The sequence below is a fragment of the Hyperolius riggenbachi genome, chromosome 3, assembly GCF_040937935.1.
Source record: "Hyperolius riggenbachi isolate aHypRig1 chromosome 3, aHypRig1.pri, whole genome shotgun sequence".
Classification (NCBI taxonomy): Eukaryota; Metazoa; Chordata; class Amphibia; order Anura; family Hyperoliidae; genus Hyperolius; species Hyperolius riggenbachi.
Window position 1 is genome coordinate 68547529 of NC_090648.1, and position 18628 is coordinate 68566156.

The 18628-nt window shown below is 45.7% G+C and overlaps 1 protein-coding gene across 4 annotated transcripts in view; it reads right to left on the reverse strand.

The window, feature by feature from the left end:
* DNM2 (dynamin 2) overlaps positions 1–18628 on the reverse strand; it is a 237259-nt gene that overhangs the window by 101482 nt on the left and 117149 nt on the right. For all 4 annotated transcript variants that reach the window (XM_068274341.1, XM_068274342.1, XM_068274340.1 and 1 more), the window contains exons 5-10: positions 15486–15584; positions 13686–13846; positions 13459–13601; positions 12619–12754; positions 9329–9396; positions 9092–9230 (exon numbers count right to left, since the gene is read on the reverse strand). In XM_068274341.1, coding sequence (XP_068130442.1) covers positions 9092–9230; positions 9329–9396; positions 12619–12754; positions 13459–13601; positions 13686–13846; positions 15486–15584 — 746 coding nt within the window. The remainder of the gene's footprint in view (positions 1–9091; positions 9231–9328; positions 9397–12618; positions 12755–13458; positions 13602–13685; positions 13847–15485; positions 15585–18628) is intronic.

Here is an 18628-nt window from a genome sequence, read left to right on the forward strand (position 1 = left end):
TCCAATCATCATGATCTCCTCTTATAGGCATTAGCCTATGATAGGGATTACTTTATGAGCCTTTCCTGTGGACAGCTCTTTGACAGACTTTGCACTTTCGGGGTTTTTGTTCTTTCAGATCACGGCTGGCAGGCTTTTCTCCGTAACTCAGCGGGATGCGTACGCAATCCCCGCCCCCCAGGACTTGACGCTGATCGGCGTTAGGCAGTCCTGGCTGGGTGGGCCACCTTCCCGACGCCTATCGGCGTTAGGCGGTCAGGAAGGGGTTAAACCGCAGCAGGTCTACTGTGATGTCAGACTGACAACTTGCATGTCTCGAGCACTGAGTGAGGATACACAGGATACAAGCATGTGCGGTCACAGCAAATGCAACTGTGGAGTCAGAGCAGCAGTTTTCTATAGACGTTTTGTCAGGATAAATAACATATTGCTATAGTTCATGCTGTTATTTTTTTTATTATTTGAACACAGTTCTGCTTCAACACCAGTCATCTGCAGCTCTTTTTAAACTTTTCAATCAAACCACAGCAAGAGGGGTGCAATTATGCACAGACTATGGCTCTGGAAGGTTACACGGGTTAAGCTCAATTGCCTTTAATCAACTGAAAGATGAACAGCGCATTTTGAAAGATTAAATATGCCCATTAAAGTGCATCTGTCATTTTCTACAAGTGCCAAAGGAAAGAGCACTTATGGCAGATCATAGCGTTTGCTCTCAGAGCGTGCAGGCAGTGCTGAAGCCTCTGCTAATGCTCCACGGACATGACTGCACCTCCCCACAATCCTGCCTTGCACTCGCTCCTTCTCTGGCACAGTCAGGTGACGCTTGCTTGGAATCCAGTCTTAAAGGAAGCATCCAAGCAGCTAAAAATAATGAGCTCTACTTACCCGGGGTTTCCTCCAGCCTCTGGCAGACGCTATGTCCCTTGCCGCAGCTCTGGTGTCCCGGGATCCCCTCAGTTTCAGATGCTGACCTTGCCGGACCACGTGGGTGTAACTGACAGTGGCGCAGGCGCACTACAGGTCGACCTGGTGAGGTCAGCATCTGCACCAGAGGGGATCCCGGGACACCGGAGCTGGGACGAGGGACACAGGGTCTGCCAGGGGCTGGAGGAAGCCCTGGGTAAGTATAGCTTTTTTTTTTTAGCAGCTTGGATGCTTCACAGTAGTGTCTGAATCACACCAGAAACAAACATGCGGGCTTATCTTGCCAGATCTGACAATAATGTCAGAAACACCTGATTTGCTGCATGCTTGTTCAGGGGCTGTGGGTAGAAGTATTAAAGGCAGAGGATCAGCAGGGCTGCCAGGCAACTGGTATTGCTTAAAAGGAAATAAATATGGCAGCCTCCATAACCCTCTTGCTTCATTTGTCCTTTAACTTGTAACTGTCGGGCATAAAATCAAAAATCAGTTCTTTATTTTTATCTGGTAAACAAGTAGTAAGGATGCTAATCCTGCAATCCAAAAGTTAAAATCTCTATTACTTTTCTTGTTGATAAATGATTTCCCAGTTTACTTGACTCTTATTTGGTACCTTGCCGCACAAAGGAAGTTGCAGGGCATGCTGGGTTGTCTTTTTTTGCTTCTTTATTTCCGCTTACTTAACCAATGTACATAAGCAAAAAAAAAAAAAAAAAAAGACAACCCAGCATGCCCTGCAACTTCCTTTGTGCGGCAAGGTACCAAATAAGAGTCAGGTAAACTGGGAAATAATCATTTATCAACAAGAAAAGTAATAGAGATTTTAACTTTTGGATTGCCTGGTTAGCATCCTTACTACTTGTTTACCAGATAAAAATAAAGAACTGATTTTTTATTTTATGCCCGACAGTTACAAGTTAAAGGACAAATGAAGCAAGAGGGATATGGAGGCTGCCATTTCCTTTTAAGCAATACCAGTTGCCTGGCAGCCCTGCTGATCCTCTGCCTTTAATACTTTTACCCACAGCCCCTGAACAAGCATGCAGCAGATCAGGTGTTTCTGACATTGTCAGATCTGGCAAGATAAGCCGCATGTTTGTTTCTGGTGTGATTCAGACACTACTGCAGCCAATTAGACCATCAGGGCTGCCAGGCAACAACTGGTATTGTATAAAAGGAAATAAACAAGGCAGACTCCATAGCTCTCTCCTTACAGTTCTCCTTTAACAAATGTCTGTAAATGCCTTTACTTTGGGCACTTGGGGGTGGGACGATACAGAAGCATGTTATGGACCAGAGAACTTGCCTCTGTGTCCCATATGCCCCTACCTGCGCTGCCTTGGGGACACTTTAAAGAGTACCCAAGGTGAGAGGGATAAGGAGGCTAACAGGTTTATTTCCTTTTAACTAATGCACATTCCCTGGCTGTCCTGCTGATCCTCTGCCTCTGATACTTTAAGCCATAAACCCTGCACAAGCATGCTGCTCAGATGTCTAGGACAAATCTGCCAATCTGTATTGCTTGTTTTAGGTGTGTGATTTAGACCTTACTGACCAGAAAGATCAGCAGAGCAGCCAGGCAACTGGTGTTGTTTAAAAGGAAATAAATATGGGAGCTTCCGTTAGTCTCACACCTCAGGGTCCTTTTAAGAGTGCATGCAATGACAGGGTCTGTCTTTTATACATGAGGTACTCTTTAAAGAGACTAACAAAATTTTCATCCTTATTTCTTCTATCCTATAAGTTCCTATACCTGTTCTAATGTGGTCTGTGTTACTGCAGCCTTGTCTAGTTGCACAGTGTCTGTGTTATCTCTGTTATATGATCTAATCTTCTCTCTTCTGTCGGCTCTGTCGGGCTGAGGCTGGAATGTGTGGAATGTGCTGCACTGCTCGTCATAGGCAGAAGCTATACACACCCTCTCCAAGCTCTGTATGAGTAAGAGACTGAGCTACTCTCAAGCCTATCACACTCTAGTTAGAAGCCGTGTCTTTTGTTTGTAAACACTGCCTAAAACTGGCAATTACAAGCCAGGATTGCAGCAGGGAGAGGCAGAAACAGCACAGAGGGGCCCAGGAGAACATAATGAATAGAATGGTATGCTTTTTATTGTAAAAATTTTAGAGTACAGATTCTCTTTAAATCATCTTTTTAAGTTTTGAATCCTAAAATAAAACAGAGATCTATAAAAAAGGGTCACTTTTAGGAGTAGGAGGATAGATACAATTGTTTACCTCATCAGTATATTTTCACCTTGGGTTAGCACTTCATTTTTGAGTACATTTAAAGATAGTTTAGAATCCGCTCTATACAGGGTTGCACTACCTAAATGAGACCGCTAGATGGCGACACATGACCAATATTTCTACAAAAAACATCAAGCAAGCCATCACTCCTTGTAATGAGATTCCATCCTAATAACCTCTTCAATAATGAATATTTCCTGGCAGAGACACTTCTGATCTCTGAGCCGGGTCTAGAATAGCAGAGAGCGGCATACATAAAACATTGGATATAAACAAGCGGTGGACTGGCAGAGGCAGGAGCGTCAGATGGGCAGACAGAAGGCAGAACAGACGCTGTAAGGCAGACAATGGATATATGTATCAAGAGGTCCACTGAGCCGCTAGGGCCCTCCGCACTCACTGCTACAGATAATCCATCAAGTACAGACCTCACTTTCCATTACTCAGAGCAGATTACAGTATCAGAGGCAACAGGAAGAGTCCAGAATGACCTCAACAACCACCGGACCCCTGGCCAATGTCCACGCAAGTGTATGTGTGGATTCACCCCATGCCTGTGGTCAGTACTGAAGACTCACCAGTCACACCAGCGCAAAACTTTGCCTCTTCTGGCGGCTATTTGAATCGTCACCGCGAGCACCAGTTTGACATTGGTGCATGTACTGACATCAATAAAAACGCGCATGGTACAGTCACTCATGGTGAGCATTCAAAAGAAACTCTTGGGGGTGGGGGGAGGTGGCATTAGGAGGAGGATTTCCAATAGATTTCATGGTGAAATCTATTGGAAATCTGTCTGCAGCATGTGGGCAGACAATAGATCCCTCTCTTCGATCAGAGTGGGCTCTATCTGGTGGCAGATCAACAGGTGTACCTAACCAGGAGTGCGATCGAGGGGGAGACTTTGCGCAAGACTCCCTAACACTGCTACTATCTATAGAGCGCGCCCTTGTGGCTGCAGCTCTAGTGCTTTGATTCTGCCAGGAGTAAAAAGCGCAATATAAATGTTCTGTGTCTTGCTGCTGAAGAATTTCCCTTCTCTGTGTTCGTTTAGCCAGATCAAAGTGTCTATTTCTTATGAGCAGCTGTGAATTGACTGCAGGAGCTCTGCTGAGGCAGCTCTCCCCACAGAATAAACACTGAGGAATAATCCTTTCAAGTGTTCCCTGCAAAGAGAAACCAAGTTAAAACTTTAGGATTTTATGGAAATATTAAGAAAAATCCTGAAGATTTTTTTCCCCATAAAGGTTATCTTGCTGTGCCTAACCTTTTAGAGCAGAGAGGAGTCCTGAGCCCAATTTTTCCTGCCGCTAGAGAGGTATGCCTTCCCTACCCTGGCAGGCTCGGCAGAGTATACAGAGTGGGCAGCAGGGAGCTCTTATAGTTGCCTGTCAGGACGGCTGGATCGGCAACTGACTTCCATCACTGCAATGCTGATGCAACCCTGACATGTTTTCTCTGTTCCGATCGCGATGTGATTGGGATCCAGGATACCATGTCATGTTACAGTGCCACCCGGTGGTGGAAGAGGGCTGATGGAATAGTCTCTTCCATCATCTCTGTTCCCCCACCGGGTGGCACTGTAACTAACAGTCTCCTGGATCCTGATCACCTCATATCGTGTGATCAGATATGACCGGGGCCCAGAAGACCTGTTGGTAGTTCAGAGCCGCTGGTGGAGAATCAGGTAAGTATAACTGCTCCCTGCCACCTGCTCGTTTAGCTGCACTAGGTACCCAAACAAGATTTGCCGACAAAGGTTTACGTCGCGCAGCAGTCTTAAAATGAGAAAGGTGCAGGTGAACAGAGGCGCCAATAGCATAAAACAATCAGATAAAACGTTTAAAACATGGACGTGGTGGACTCCTAGCCACTCCAAAGGACACTACAACCGACACCTTTTTAAGGTATAACACAAAGGAACAATTTATTATTACACTCCCAATATTGCAACCCGTTTCGTGGGCATGACCCCACTTCCTCAGGCAGTTCAGTTAGGAGTATAAAGCAGTTGCCGTCCGGCTCTGTACTAAGCGCCTCTGTGCTTTGTGAGTATTCTATACCTCTTTCATCCTCCCTCCTTGATCCAAACATACTACACTATAGTGCTCTCGGTGTCCCTGTGTTTCTCTTTAAAATGTAAAAGGGTTAATGGGCCCATAATGGTTTACAACACGTTTCACATCCCATTCACAGTAGAATAATTCACAAAAAGACTCTTGATACATATATCCCAATTACCAGGTTTTACACATACGCCTACACAGGCACAAACCATTGAGACAGTTACCCTTTTGTGTGAGGCGGAGCCCTCTGACCCAGTGATGTCACAGGCAAAGGAGGAGTTAAGCAGAGGGGGGAAAAAAGAAAAAAGAACCAGTGACAGACAGTGAGACAAGACAAAACAGTTAGTATGCGACAGAGAGAAAAGAGAGGAGCAGGGCAAACAAATCATGCTTGGCAAACACATAATAAATATCCCCGCTGATGAGGATTATCTCACACAGAACACTTCTCCCTGCCGACAGCAGAATAACTCAACATAACGGAACACTCTGTGACATTAGTAAATGGATACCGTCTCTTCATTACCATTTGTCATGAGGGAAGCCTGGAGGCAGGTTATTCATGAAGTTTTGTATTATTGCAACAGTAATGAGGCTCTTCTGACTAGAAAACTTAACAAAATCCCTCTCCTGAAAGAAACATGCAGCTCAGATGCTGGAAATCACTAACCTGGACCAAGTATGCAGCGATGTGAAAGCATTCTAGCCAGAGGAGCCACGGTACAGCTGTGGAAATAGCATTTCTGGGAGGTGGCCAGCAATGGCAAGCATCAGACCCTATGACTTTCAGAGCTGTGGAGTCGGCGTTGGATCTATTTTTGTGTACCTGGAATCGGAGTTGGAGTCGGTGGTTTCATAAACTGAGGAGTCGGATGATATTTGTACTGACTCCATAGCCCTGAAGACTGGTGAATCTGGAATTTCCCCATTCATTCCTATTTTTATATACTTGCATGGAGTAAAGCTTTGGCACACGTACAACAGTTCTTAGCCAAAGCAGCCGATGGGGGTAACCGAAACTGAGAATACACCCCCCAAAAATGGCAAAAAAATTAGAGACACCCTCTAATAACGAGTTGGTCCACATTTATGCTGGGAATACACGATAATTTTTTTTTTTGGCAGATTTACTTACCGATTGATTTTCCAATCGTTTTACTGATTGATTTCTTTTCACTTCTATGAGAAAATCGATCAGAAAAACAACTGAAATCAGATCAGTACTGTTGGAAATTATCGAGCCATCTATCTACTGAAAAAAAATCATGGTGTATTCCCAGCATTAGCTCTTAGCCGATATTCTTCTTAGCATGGACTCAAGAGCTTTTGCAAATTCGCATCCAAAAATTCCCATGCGATTCGCATGCCTCTAGTGGAAATGTAGCCTCACATCTCTGTCGCTCAGGTGTGCTCAGTCATAAGGCCACTGCATGACAGTCGCAATGCCAAGAAATCATTCCCAGTCCCCTGATAACACAATATTACGGACAGACATAAATAGCAGATGAGGTCACGAAGGCTTCTGCTCTCAATTAGCTGTCCGCTAACAGAATTACAAGACAGAGGACTTATCTCCAACCTATGTCTCCTAATCCCCGTAATACTAATTAATAGAAGTCCGCCACTGATTTGTATCTTGGTGACCCAGTGACTCACAGGGCTTTATCTAATAACCAATTATGAGCAAAAATCAAGCAGGCTAAAGCAGCTTATTGGAGTCAGGCAAAAGAAAAACACATTTGTATTGGTTGCTATGATTCATTGGTCAACTGAAGACCTTGCAAACTTAGAAATAAAGCTAATACAGGTTAGTCTTCCAAGACAAAAAAAAGCACCAAGCAAAGGAAAATACAATTGACCCATAGCGACCAATCAAAAATAAGCATTCACAGATGAATCCATGTTCTAGAGCAGGGGTATCAAACTCACGGCCCGCGGGCCAGTTGCGGCCCACGATACAATATTTTGTGGCCTGCGCCGGCAAAAGCTTCCTTATAGTTCGCTTCAGTGCTCCCAAGTAATCCGCTGCATCTCCGCCGCTAAACGAGGGCTGCAGAGCCCCCAAATCGCCCGGGGGGGCATTCTGCCGGCATTTCCTGGAAGGGGCAGAGCTTTCAGCTTCAGCTCTGCCCCTCCTGACGTCAATTGCGGCGCATCGCCGCCTCTGCCCGCCCCACAGAGACAGGCGGGGAGAGGCGACGATGCGCCGCGATTGACGTCAGGAAGGCCAGAGCTGAAGCTGAAAGCTCTGCCCCTTCCAGGAAATGCCGGCGGATTGCCCCCCGGGCGATTTGGGGGCTCTGCAGCCCTCGTTTTGCGGCGGGGACACGGCGGATTACTTGTAATGGGAGCACTGAAGCGAACTATAAGGTAAAACAGGCAAAATAGTTCGCTTCAGTGTGAATTTGATTTTGAAGTAAAAATCAATGCAAGGGAGGGGGGGGGTTAGGGGGGCTTTGGATTTTGTGAAATCCCTTATGCGGCCCAGCCTCATCCTGACTTTGCCTCCTGCGGCCCCCAGGTAAATTGAGTTTGAGACCCCTGTTCTAGAGGATCTTTTTTTTTGGGGGGGGGGGGGGGGGGGGGTGAAATGAAATGAATTACAGCTGATAAGCTGTAATCCATTTTCCAGGTGACATTCGGACCTCCTTGGCAGTACAGTAGCGGACATTTTTCCAATGCTTGCTGGCCACCCACGCCTGTGTTGTTGTGGCCTGGTCCCAGCTCCGCAGCCCCCAATTAGGCCACGGCTGGCGAACTGGGGGCAGCAATGCAGGTGGGGGTGGCCAGGCCATCACCTGTACAATGGATTACGGCCATTCTGGTAAATAATCCACCCGGAAAGACCCCCCCCCCCCCCCATCCTGCATCAGTAAGACAGGCATGACAAGCCTTGTTTTTTATACTAGAAGTCCTATTTAAATGCTATAAATTCCTTCTTACCGGTAACAGAAGAGGTAACTTTTGGATTATACAAATATAAGGCATAACTAATGGGACTGAATAAGGAATGGTGTTGTGGTTCATCAAGAAGAACACATTTCTCAATTTCTCTGTCCATTGTAAATACTGGCATTGATATGGCCCTACATGACTGGAGTTTGATAGCTGTGATGAAGAGTGTGTACAGCGGCCCTTGACCTAACTCTGTGCTTTGGCCAGTGATCAGCCTGGTGGAGAGTCTCACCTGAATGCATTGTTCGCTTACTCACCCCGCCCACTCTATCGGTCCTCCTTCCCCCTGTGTAGCCTAGAGACTAGGGATGCATCTGTACAGCCTCGGCCCTGCACAGTGACCATGCCAGGTGACATTCCTCGTACGTACGTAATAGGCGTTAAAGAGAACCCGAGGTGGGTTTGAAGAATATTATCTGCATACAGAGGCTGGATCTGCCTATACAGCCTAGCCTCTGTTGCTATCCCAAACCCCCCTAAGGTCCCCCTGCACTCTGCAATCCCTCATAAATCACAGCCAAGCTGCTGACAAACAGCTTGTCAGAGCTGGCTGTGTTTATCTCTATAGTGTCAGTCTGCTGCTCTCCCCGCCTCCTGCAGAACTCCAGTCCCCGCCTGCATCCCTTCCCTCCCTGCTGATTGGAGGAAAGGGACGGGGGCAGGGACCGGAGCTATGCAGGAGGCGGGGGAGCAGCTGAGACTGACACTACAGATGTAAACACAGCCTCACAGCACGGCTGTGATTTATGAGGGATTGCAGAGTGCAGGGGGACCTTAGTGGGGTTTGGGATAGCAACAGAGGCTGGGCTGTATAGGCAGATCCAGCCTCTGTACGCAGATAACATTCTTTAAACACACCTCGGGTTCTCTTTAAGGTGTGCCACTCCTGGGAGCTCCTACCTTTGTTGTGCATTGTCTCACAGTGTTCACCAACTCCTGGATGACGAGATCCACGCATTTCAGACAGGGTTCCTTCAGTTTTACCACCTGCTTCTTCACAATGGCTTCAAAGGCCATATCGGGTGTAAACAGACCTGTCCTGTATGAGAGGACACAGAGCAGTTGATAGCAGAAGAATACAAAGACATTAATGGCAGCTGCAGAATAAGTCAGTATAGTTAGATTGGCTGAACTTGCCTCACACCGTGGATGTTCTTAATGGCGTAACTAATTTCTCGTCGAAGATCTTTTTCATCAAATTCCATCTGAACATAGAAATGGAAAAGTTGTGGTTAGGGGTAGATAAGACGGGATACGAGAAATAGCAAGCACTGATGGAGCAGAGGTCCTAGAGGCCAAGGTGCAAGAGCTACGTGTAGAGCGGGAATGTCCAAAGTCCAGCCCTGGGGCCAAATGCAGCCCATTGAGCCATTCCTGGTGGCCGACAACCCCACCCCAAGCTCTCTACAGTGGTTGGTTCCATGCGGCCCGCAGGCCATAGCTGCAGTGCCACTTACAGGGGCCAGATGCAGCAGTACCTTGCACTGATTAGCAGTTGTCACTGTGGTAACTGCACACGGTATATGGGTTATTTCCCCTGGAAATGTCTTGGCAAAGTGGCATAGGCATAGTGTAACCAACAGCAATCAGCAAAAATTGAGTTTGATTTCGCTAGTTCGGCCCCCTAGCACTCAAGAATGGCTTCATGGCCCTTGGCCTAAAAAGTTTGCCCATCCCTGGTGTAGACGGTGACCGGAAGAAAGGTAGAAGCTGCAGAGAGAGCAAAATAATCTAACGGGGTACATGAAAAAAGCCACAACCAGATGGTGTAGAAGTGAGGCAGATTTAAAAACACCAATGCAGTTGTTTAAAGTGACCCATTACAACCTTTGATTAGGACATCAACCCCACGTCTGTGCTAGTGGTGCTCGGATACCCCCAATCACGAACTCGAGTAAATCCGGCCACGGCATAATCGAAATCTGTACATGCCGTGATCGTGATCCGGATTTGAATCGGAGCTCCGAATTCGAGATTTTAGCCGTGATTACATGTAGAATCCATGATCACGGATTTGACTTTAACGTTAATAGCAAAGCATGGATTATAAAAGGTGATCAGTGGCTACAACTTAACACATTTTTTCAAAAAGAACTTATAGTTTTTGAGAAAATATATTTTAAAGTTTCAAATGAAAAATGTATTTGTGATTAAAAGCCTGCCAACTTTAGCGGTTAATACAAAGCCCCCTTACATGCCAGAAACACCAAATTTGATATGTTAAGAAGAACAGCGGGAACAAGGGGAATTTGTTTTTTCAAAAAGACCTTATAGTTTAAGAAAATTGATTTTAAAGTTTCAAAGGAAGACGCAAAGGAAAAAAGTATACATGTAAATGTGGTAAGTTCATTTACTGTCATTTAAATGTATACTATTTTCCTTTGAAACTTTAAAATCAATTTTCTCAAAAACTATAAGGTCTTTTTGAAAAAAAAATTCCTCACTGTTCTACTTAACCTCCTTGGCGGTTTATTTTTTCTGCAAAAATTGCAGAAATCCAATTTTTAAAAAAATTTTTTTTTTATGTTTCATGTAAAGCTACCAGAGTGGTAGCTACATGAAACTCCACTAGAGGGCGCATGTGTCCCTCTAGTTCGATCGTCGCCGGCACTAATAGCAAACAGGGGAATGTGCATATAACGCGCTCCCCTGTTTGGCTTCTCCTGTCGCCATGGCGACGATCGGAATGACGTTATAGCGACGTCCTGACATCAGAAGTCTCCGATCCAGCCCATAGCGCTGCCCGGAACTCATTGGTCCGGGCAGCGCAGGGCTCTGGCGGGGGGGGGGGGGGGCGTCTTGCGCCGCTGCATGCGGGCGATCAGCGCAGAGCGGCGGTGATCAAGCTGTACGCGCGGCTAGCAAAGTGCTAGCTGCGCGTACAGCACTTTACAGGGTGAAAATCGCCTCTCCAGGGGCTGAGATCTTCTCCTGCGCGGCTTAGCCCGAGCTCAGCTCGGGCTTACCGCCAGGGAGGTTAACATATCCTGCAAATTTGGTGTTTATAGTGTTTAAGGGGGCTTTGTTTATAGCGTTTAAGGGGGCTTTGCCAACAACCACTGAAGTCGGCGGGTTTTCAGGTTATAATCACGGCTAAATCCGTGATCACGAGCCGGATTTGGACCACGATCACGGATGCATTCGGAACTGAATCCATGATCGAAAGGCGATCACCAATTTGGAATCCGACCTCGTGATCAGGAAAAACAGCTAATTATCACGAGTTACTTGTGATCACGAGACCGTGGAGAGCAACACTGGTCTGCGCCAACTTTCCTTGCATTGGTGTTGGTAAACCTACTCTATGGCTTTCCAAATCTCTCCTCAAGACAACACACGTGCACACACTGCATCATGTGTACAGATGGGGCAATTACTGTTCCAGCAATGATGATTAAAGAGGCACTGTAGTGGCATATAGTAGAATGCAGTAAACTATTCAGCATACCCACTTTTACATTACACATCCTGGCTTCAGCATTATTAACACTCCCGCTAGCTATACATTTCTGTATATTGTATGTAGTCCCGCCTTTCCAATGAGGCTTTGCCTAGGCTGTTTATTATGTGGAATTCTCCCCCCAAGGGGCCCATACACTGGTCGATTTCAGCCATCGATCAATTCTATCGAATCTATCGATCAATGGGAAATCGATTCTATCAAATCAGCTGATCGATCATTTTGTGGCCGATGTCGATGGATTTGATCTATCTGACTGGATGGAAAATCTAGGTCGATCTGGTGCTGGCAGCCCATAGAGTTGCATTAGATCTAATGGTCCAATAATGCACTTAGATCGATTTACAATAAATGTAATTCTAAAATCTATTGGAAACCTGTTACTAGTGTGTGCCACACATTAGATAGATTCCTGTCAGATTCAACTTGACAGGCATCTGACAGAAATCTAGATGATGGTCGAATCTGCTGCAAATCTATAAGTGGATGGCCACCTTAACTCCCAGACAGTGCATTCAAATAGTAAAACATTCTGCTGAGATCACCTGCCAGTACTAAAGAGGTTGCTGCCTGAAATAAATGTCAGAATGTAAATCAGGGAGAGGAAAGAATTTAATCTCAATGATTTACATTACAGTGATCAAAAACGAACTAAATCATTTATAAATGTTGTAAAAAAAAAAAAAAAAAAGTGATTCCAACTACAGTTCATCTGTGTCCAAGCAAAAGTGCACAGATATATATAGCCCCAATTTATCTTGCGCTGGTTTTGAGAAATCAGCCACAAGTTTACAAAAAGAGGGAGGACTATGCACAGAAAAGGTCAGCAATACCAGCTGGAGAGGGATTACATAAAATGCAACAGTGGGAGCAAAAAGCAATGAAATAAGGATACAAGGATTGCAAACATATTTAATAAAGCATGCAGTTACCAGGAGCTGCTTTACAAATATGCTATAATTATTACCTTGACAAGCTCGAATGGAAACCTCTCATGGAATATTCGGTTAATCCTGGCACCTCCGGACAGTTCCAGCGTGTCCACCTGATCCCCGGAACCCTCAATCCTCTTCTCAAAGTCCACCCCAAGCTGCTGGACCATCCTGCAGGATGACAGAGTTGTAAAAACACTCTTACATGCAACAAAATCCCAGATGAAAGTCATATCCTCACATGATGCCTCACATGATCTTGCCTGGATTCTGAGGTCTTGGAACACGTAGTTGTCCGACAGCCTACTTTTTTGGGAAAGGTCCAGGCACATCTTGTCACTCATTCACCCCCTGCTGATCCTTATGTCAGAGTACGCATGGCTACAGCCACTAATCATCCTGACTCCTGTTATCTTGGCCAGAAATGGGAGTGGATACTCATAGAATGGGAGTGGCTACTCCTAAAATGGTAGCGGCTTACCTAACCAAACTGGAACCAAACTCTTGCACCGCACGCAATGAACAGTATTTTTTCCACTGCTCTGTGTTCAGTTTACCCAGATTAATGTGACTAGTTCTTAGCAGCTGTGAATAGACTGCAGGAGCACTGCCATGGAGTCTCTCCCCATATAGTAAACAATGACGGTTAACCAATTCAGTGCTCCCAGCAAAGTGAAACTAAGTTCTAAACTTCAGGGTTATTTTAGGTGCTCTGAAAAATTGTAATGAAGACTTCTTTTCCATTTATCATGCAGTGACTAATCTTTTAAAGCAGAGAGGAAATTCTGAGTTCAGTTTCACTTTAGCAGACAATGGAAATGAAGGAATATGCAAGAACACAACTCCACCTAGTGGTTGGAGGACTTTCCACTTACTGGAGCAGAGCTTTGGTTTTCCTTGTGGGGTCATCCGGTCTGAAGTTTTTGTACTCCTCCACCTCTTTCTCCAGTGACAGCGTCTGGCTCTGCAACTTACTGCGCAGCGCAGGAAGGGTCTCCCGAATGTGGTTGGTGAGTTGCTGAAAGGGGAGGAGGAAAGGAGATGTGAGCACCATCAGCATATACACTCTAGGAGCCATATTACCATTGTCACCATACAATACCTGGTTCAGTGTTTTCTGTAGATGTGGTGTCCCCATTCTGTCTGCCACGTGCCGGTATGCAGGATGAGAGAGAAAGAACTTTCTTTCCGCAGCCAGAGCCGCCCGGATGTCCTTTTTACCATCAATGTCTTTCTGACTTCTATTGACAACACCGATATAGCCTGTGACAGAGATGGACACCAATGTCAGTTCTCAGGCACAGTACCAGAGCGACTATGAGGGTTTCCCATACAAGCCGAGTAATACCTAGGCAGCTCATGGTGACCCAGAACCACTAGGAAAGTATAGGGGACTAAAAGAGACCAGAGAGCCCTCTATTAAAAAGCAATTCTAAATGACCGCAAGGAAGGCTGCACATCCAGAACCGCTGGTGTATCCATGCCATGCACTGAGGAGGGCCAGAAAGTCAGTAACAGGCTGTATGCATATTGATTGATGTGGCTCACTATACAGCCTCACTATACTCCAGCAGTTCTGGATCTAAGCTTTGCTTTCAGCGGCATAAAGAGATGATTGGTATATTCAGTAGCGGTGCATTGTGGGAAACCAACTTCACTCAAAGCTGAATCACCACAAATGCCTTCTGTTTTAAGAAGGCAACAATTACATTTAGCCATGCCAGTTAAACTCCAGACACTGTGCAGGATGTACAATTGTTTTATACAGTAAATTATCTCTGATATTAGAAAGAGGAAGGAGATGGGCGGCACATTTTAACTTTATCCCGTTGTTTGGCCAACACACATGTGCATTACACTACTGGGCTACACACTGCCTGGGCCCTGTATTTCTTTTTCTGCTCTTTTTTGAAATTTGTTACATTGTAGTGCTATCAAATAAAAGCAGTCTATACGGAGAACTGCTTTTTTTTTATACTCATGGCTTTTGACACTGTTTGCTGATACCATACTGGAGGAGTGGTCTATAATCTTGGCACCTGGATGGTCGATTCTACCATTTGGGAGTTTTCGGAGCTTATATACAACCTTATAATGTGGGTTATTTCCAGCTGATCCCTTTATTGGTGATGGTGAGCACGTGTAATAACTGAGGGTATTACATGGTGGGATAGCCTCATCACCCCATGAGACCTGCGCCAATTTATGTGTCTGGTATTAGAAAGACCACCAGCATTTTCTTAGAATAAATGACAGAAGTAGTGAGCTCATTATTCCTTTACGTCCAGTGTGGGAAATAGCGCTGCGGAGTCGGGAGTAATTTTTGGGTACCTAGAGTTAGGTGGTTTTATAAACTGAGGAGTCAGATGATTTTTGTACTGACTCCACAGCTCTGGTAAGTATTAGACTGAGGAGTCGGAGTAATTTTGGGTACCTTGAGTTGGCGGTTTCATAAACTGAGACGTTGGATGAGTTTTATAACAACTCCACAGAGAAAGAGAGAGAGAACTGGGAAATCTCTATGGGATACAGAGCCTTCTTTCTACATAGGCGAGTATCTAAGGTGTTTTTTTTTGTTTTTTTTTTGCAGCCTGCTTCAGTTTGCTCTAAGCAGATGTGTCCAATGTACTGAATAAATTGCAGAGATTTTCCTCAATGCTTTTTCTCTGCAGAGGAGCCCAGATTACTCCTTACATGAACTCTTTCTCTCTACTGTGAAGAGTAAATCATTACAAGTGGCTCTATAAAAAAAAAAATGTCAAAACACACCTCCGCATACACTCTGTGCCCTGACAGCATCCTCAATTTGCTACAGCAACAGAACATGAAACCACAAACATTTTGGTTTTGGCGCCAAGTTAGGGGAATTCAGCTCTTCCACATGGGGCAGAGTTGGCCGTACCTCTCCGCAGTGGCAGTAGCTTATTCTCCAGAATATCTCTGGCGTCTGTGCCTTCATCCATCAGGTCCAGCTTGGTTATAACACCAATAGTCCTTAAGCCTAGGAGAAATAAAAAGGCAAAAAAGCATTAAGATAAAGGCCAGCAGCATTAAGGACTGCCCCTCAGAGGGGCTCACAATAATCCAGGGCTGTGGAGTCGGAGTAATTTTGGGCACCCGGAGTCGGAGCCGTGGTTTCGTAAACTGAGGAGTCTGAGTCGGGAGTCGGAGTATTTTTGTACAAAATCCACAGCCCTGTTTAAGTATTAGGCTAAGGAGTCGGAGTCGAGGAGTCGGAGTCATTTTGGGTACCCGGAGTTGGAGTCGTGATTTCATAAAACGAGGAGTCTGAGTTGGAGTCGGAAGATTTTTGTACTGACTCCACAGCCCTGCAATAATCCCTGCCAGTCACATGTCCATTGTAGTCTACGGCCTATTTAGGGAGAATCCAATTAACTCATCTGTAGGTTTTTGGGATGTGGGAGGAAACCGGAGTGCCCAGAGGAAACCCACACAGCTTATTCCATGCCCGTGTCCTCTCTCTGTTCCCACTGGCCAACTGTCATCTCTTTGTAAACACCAAATGTTAACCCTATGTCAGCTTCCATGAAAGCAGGAAATAGTCACACTGGAGATTTATTGCAGGATTTGTATCAGCTGTAACAAAACTTAAGTAGCAGCAGTCTCTGCCGCCTGAAGTACCAGAGACTGTGCAATACCGATGAATCGCCGTACATACTCACCACAACCGCCATCCACACAGCATGCTGGGAACCACAGGCCACCCACTTTGCTGTCCCTATGACGGCAGAACCCACTTTCATTGGCTCCTCACCGTGTCTATCAATGTAAGCCAATGGGAGTTGCTTACATTGACAGACAGGATCAGGAGCCAACGAAACTGGCTCTTGACCCGCCCATAGGGCTCTGCCATCATAGGGACGGCAGGGTGAGTGAGCTGCGGCAGGGAGATAGCTATACGATTGATGAGAGTGACGAGTACGCGCGGTGGCGGTGGTGAGTTGAAACCTACACCCTGGCAGCTACAGCAGCAACAAAACAGGGCGTAGATTTCAATTAGCATCGTCCTTATCTTTTAGAGCAGAGAAGAAGTTCCGAGTTCTGAGCTGCTTTAATATTATTGTGGGTGCAGCATAATTTGCCAGTACCCACCAGGTTTATCTCACAGGCTTGGGAATTGGCATATGTACGTGACCTTGTCTGTCAGCAAGTATCTTCAGCCTGATAATCTGTAGTACAACTGACAGATTTCATCTCACATTCTCCAGAGAATAACTGTGCAGAGATAATGTAATGCGTACACACAAGGGCACAATGCTGCAAGCCACCATTCAGAGTCTGTGCAATCTGCGGCTCAGCCGTACAGATAACGCCATCAGGGTTGTCTGCTGTGAGGCGGCTGCAACACTTCACATCTCAGACATAAATATACATTGTATAAACACAATAAGGTTTCACAATAGGCTGCATTTCCTGATCTGTAACTTCCTTTGTTTTCTGGTAAAGAAAGTCCATCACTGCCTAATAAAGTTACAGAACATATGCTACAACAGTCGTGGTTTCTCTACACACAGCGTGTACCTCTTTATAAAGGATGGTGTGTGCCAAGTACATAGTTTCTAGTGCTGTATTACATATACATTCACCTAAAGGATTATTAGGAACACCTTACTAATACGGTGTTTGACCCCTTTTCGCCTTCAGAACTGCCTTAATTCTACGTGGCACTGATTCAACAAATTGCTGAAAGCATTCTTTAGAAATGTTGGCCCATATTGATAGTATAGCATCCTGCATTTGATGGAGATTTGTGTGATGCCCATCCAGGGCATGAAGCTCCCGTTCCATCACATCCCAAAGATGCTCTACTGGGTTGAGATCTGGTGACTGTGGGGGCCATTTTAGTACAGTGAACAGTTTGAATCAGTCGGCCCATTCTCCTCTGACCTCAACAAGGCATTTTCGCCCCCACAGGACTGCCGCATACTGTATGTTTTTCCTTTTTCAGACCATTCTTTGTAAACCCTAGAAATGGTTGTGCTTGAATTCCCAGTAACTGAGCAGATTGTGAAATACTCTGCCTGGCCCATCTGGCACCAACAACCATGCCACGCTCAAAATTGCTTAAATCACCTTTCTTTCCCATTCTGACATTCAGTTCGAGAGTTGCCTAATGACTCCTTTAAGCAATACCAGTTGCCTGGCTATCCTGCTGATCTTTTAAGTATCAGTTGTGTCTGTAGCCACGTACATAGGCCGGTCTGAACTCTGCCCTTTTTTAATCGGAATAATAATAAAAAAAAAACGGAATCGCATTTAGTGTGCAAGAGGCCTTAGGGGTATCGGATTCAGGTAATTTAAAAGGTGCAGGAGCTCACCTACTACTTAGCCAAGCTCCAGATACCACACCAAGGTTATAGGTTAACTTTAGAATTCATTTTAGGAGGGGTTGGTGTAAAGGTGTGTACACATGTCCTCTGTTGGGGATCGGGATCCAATCCCCTAGGGCAACATCGCTGGCTGGCCTGTACAAATGTGAGTCAGCTACGCAGTTCTGTTGTTGTGTGCGGGGGGGGGGGGGGGGGGGGAGGGGAGGGGTGACGGAGCGGTGCGTGTGTTACGTCATACTGTGGGCGGGGAGCAGCGCAGACAATTCAATCAGGCATCGCGGGTGTGAGTTGATCCACCGGACAGATTGCTCGCTGGTTGGGGGTTGACGGCCGCTGTATACGCGCCTATCGGCTGAGGTGGTTGTAATCAGCCTTAAGTCAGGTGTACGTACGGGCCTTTAGAGGAAAGAAGGATAGAATTATTAATAGTCGGTGAGAGGAAGGTTGGCGTTTAGGAAAGGTTTTACTCTGGGAGGGCAGAGAGGATGGGGGGGGGCATCAGGCAAGCAAACAGTACAACATTAGTAATAGAGACGTACTGATATTCTACCTGTCGTCATCGCCGGGTGCCATATATAACACGCAGATGTATCTGAGTCAGAGTTGGTGGTTTCAATAAACTGAGGAGTAGGATGATTTTTGAGCCAAATCCATTGCCTTTGTAAAAATTAGACTAAAGGTGGCCACTAGCAGT